Here is a 2,785-nt window from a genome sequence, read left to right as displayed (position 1 = left end):
TGAGCACTGTTACTGTCTTTTTAGTCATATTTTATTATTTCGTGTCCCTGAGTGTGTATTCTGTGGGCACATATGTGCCACGGCACACATGGAGGTCAGAGAGCAACCGGAAGTCAGTTCTTCTTCCTTGTGGATTGTGAGACTCGAACTCCTGTCATCGGGCTTGAGAGCGGGAGCTTTTCCAGCCCAGCTGAGCCGTCTGACCTGCCCAAGCACCAGTCTCCTTTCCAGAACACACTTACTACTTATGTATGGTCTCCACACCGTGAGCAACAGGTGCCCAAGGAGGCCGGAGGGCATCGTTCCCTGCAGTGAGAGTTACAGGTGCGGTGAGCCACCATGTGGGTGCTGGGAAGCAAGCACTAAGCACCCTCACCCCCTGAGCTGTCTCTCCAGCCCTGCGAGCGCCACCCCTAACTGGATTTGAAGGGATGCAAACTCTAGATACTGATTACAGTGTCCTTTCTGAAGGGAGAACAGAGGCACTTAGAGAAGTGTACGGAACCAATGCCTTCTTTATTACTGTTGTTGCTGTTATTGTTGCTATTGCTATTACATTTTAATTTATGGGGGGGGGTGCATGCATGTGCTGTGCTGTGCATGTGGAGGTCAGAGGACCACCTGCACAATCAGCTTTCTCTGCCACGTGGGACCCAGGATCTTTACACGTGGAACCCTTTCACCAGCCACTGCAAGTTTTTTACTTTTTTTTTTTGAGGTTGAATGTTTATTCAGGGGGTTATGGAGGAGGAAGGGTGAAGGGGGGGACAGAGAGAGGTGGGGAGAGAGAGGAGGAGGAGAAAGAGACAGAGAAGGGGGGAAGCAGAGAAGTGGGGAGAGAGGTAGAAGCGAAGCTGCCTCTCCGAGAAGATGGAAAAGAGCCCTGCAATTTTTTTAAATTAAGATTATTATTTTATATGTACAGCTGTTTTGCCTGCATGTTTGTCTATGCTCTGTGCAAGTCTGTGCCAACAGAGACCAGAAAAGGGCATTAGATTCCAGGGCCTGGAGTTACAAGTGATTGTGAGCCTCCTGGGTGCAGGAATCAAACCTATGTCCTTTGGAAGAACAGCCAGTGCTTTTAGCTGCTCAGCCCTTTGTCCACCCGCCCTCCCTGAGACTCTGTTAGGTCTCCTGTCTCTTTAGTTTCTGCATTGTCATCTTCATGGTACTTTCCCATCAAGAGACATCTTTCCTGTTTGCTGGGCTGGGGATGGAACCTTGGTGGTCGGCCAGAGCCACTCTCCTTGCTCTGAGTTTTAAACACTTGTTGCAAAAGTCTGTCCATAAGACTGGACTAGATACAGATTCAGATAGCAAGCTGTTCCGATCCTGTGTCTTCCAGCTACAAGCCCGACCTGATCTGGTCTGATGGGGAGTGGGAGTGTCCTGACACGTACTGGAACTCCACAGCTTTCCTTGCTTGGCTCTATAATGATAGCCCTGTCAAGGTAGGTGATGTCTAACTTCTATAACGGGCATGGTGATGCTTACCTGTTGTCTCAGCTCTCAGTAGGCTATCACAGGTGGAATTCATGGCTATCCTTCTGCCTCAGCTTCTCAAGAGCTGGGATTACAGGTGTATGGCACCACTCCTAGCTTTCTATCAAATTTGAAAGGGTACTTAGCTAGCTAAACCTCCCACAGTTAGTACACCTAGCTAGTAGTACATTTGCATCTTGTGTTACGGGACTTTTACTGTATGGACTTTTTCTGTCTATCTGTTGACGCACATTTTACACTCTCTAGATTTGTGTAAAGCCGTTTGGTGGCTGGAGATACAGCTCAGCGGTAGCATGCTCAGCATGCGGGGGCCTGGGTTTAACCGCAAGCACCAGTTAACCATGAAGGTGCCCTGGTAGATGCCTATCTGTGGGGATCCTATTGGGTAGTTATTACTAAACTCAGGAGATGAAGGACAGGAGACAGAGGAGAGACACCATTCCTGAGTGATGGATGCTGGTTGAGGGTGGCTCTCACGGACTGGAGTGCACCTCACTGGGAGAGCATGTTAATGGCGCATGCAAGGCTTGCTTTTGGGGAGTCTTGGGACTCCCAGAAGTGCAGTTCATCCACAGAATGCCGTGGTGTAAATTGTCCACATCTGTCTCTTCTACATGTCTCTGCTTAAAGTTTAAAGGACAAGTACTGTGTTATCACTATGGCACCCATCTCTGTCACAGTGACATACAGTTATGAGTGAGCAGTTGACTGCCCTTCAAGACTTGAGTCTGGCCAGATATTCCTTTAATCGTAGCACTCAACAGTGGACCTCTGTGAGTTCAAGGTCAGCCTGGTCTACACAGTGAGTTCTGAGGCCAGCCAGGGCTACATAGTAAGACTCTCTCAAGAAACAAATAAACTTAGGGCAGTTGATACCTCATATGCCTCTGGGGTACCTCATTGGTACCTCTGGTCTGTGCCTTCATGGAGCCAGGTCATTTGCCAAGTGGGGTGACAGTTACACGTGCCTGATTAAGGAGAATCACGGAAAGGGAAAAAGATAAACAAGATGCAGCATTAGTGAAGGGAGCATGTCAGCCTTGTGTGTTTAAAAACCACAGTAAAGCTGGGCAGTGATGGCGCACACCTTTAATCTAGATCTCAGGGTTCAAGGCCAGTCAGGTCTACAGAATGGGTTCCAGGACAGCCAGGCTACACAGAGAAACCCTGTCTCAAAAAACAACAATAACAAAAAATCCCTCAGCAGGGGCTGGGGAGAGGGCTCAGTGGTTAGAGCATGTACTGTTCTGAGTGCCCTCCCCAGCAGGCACATACATGGTGG

General features: G+C 48.8%; 1 protein-coding gene across 3 annotated transcripts in view; it reads left to right on the top strand.

The window, feature by feature from the left end:
* Fuca1 (alpha-L-fucosidase 1) overlaps positions 1-2,785 on the top strand; it is a 19,098-nt gene that overhangs the window by 7,517 nt on the left and 8,796 nt on the right. For all 3 annotated transcript variants that reach the window (XR_001229044.2, XM_013348470.2, XM_005353033.3), the window contains exon 4: positions 1,346-1,451. Coding sequence is in view for 2 of the 3 variants with exons in the window: in XM_013348470.2 (XP_013203924.1) it covers positions 1,346-1,451 (106 nt within the window). In the remaining variant the exon portion in view is untranslated. The remainder of the gene's footprint in view (positions 1-1,345; positions 1,452-2,785) is intronic.

The sequence above is a fragment of the Microtus ochrogaster genome, chromosome 10 (genome assembly GCF_000317375.1).
Source record: "Microtus ochrogaster isolate Prairie Vole_2 chromosome 10, MicOch1.0, whole genome shotgun sequence".
Lineage (NCBI taxonomy): Eukaryota > Metazoa > Chordata > Mammalia > Rodentia > Cricetidae > Microtus > Microtus ochrogaster.
The sequence above is the reverse complement of the archived record's forward strand: the minus strand, read 5'-3'. Positions and strand labels throughout refer to the sequence as shown.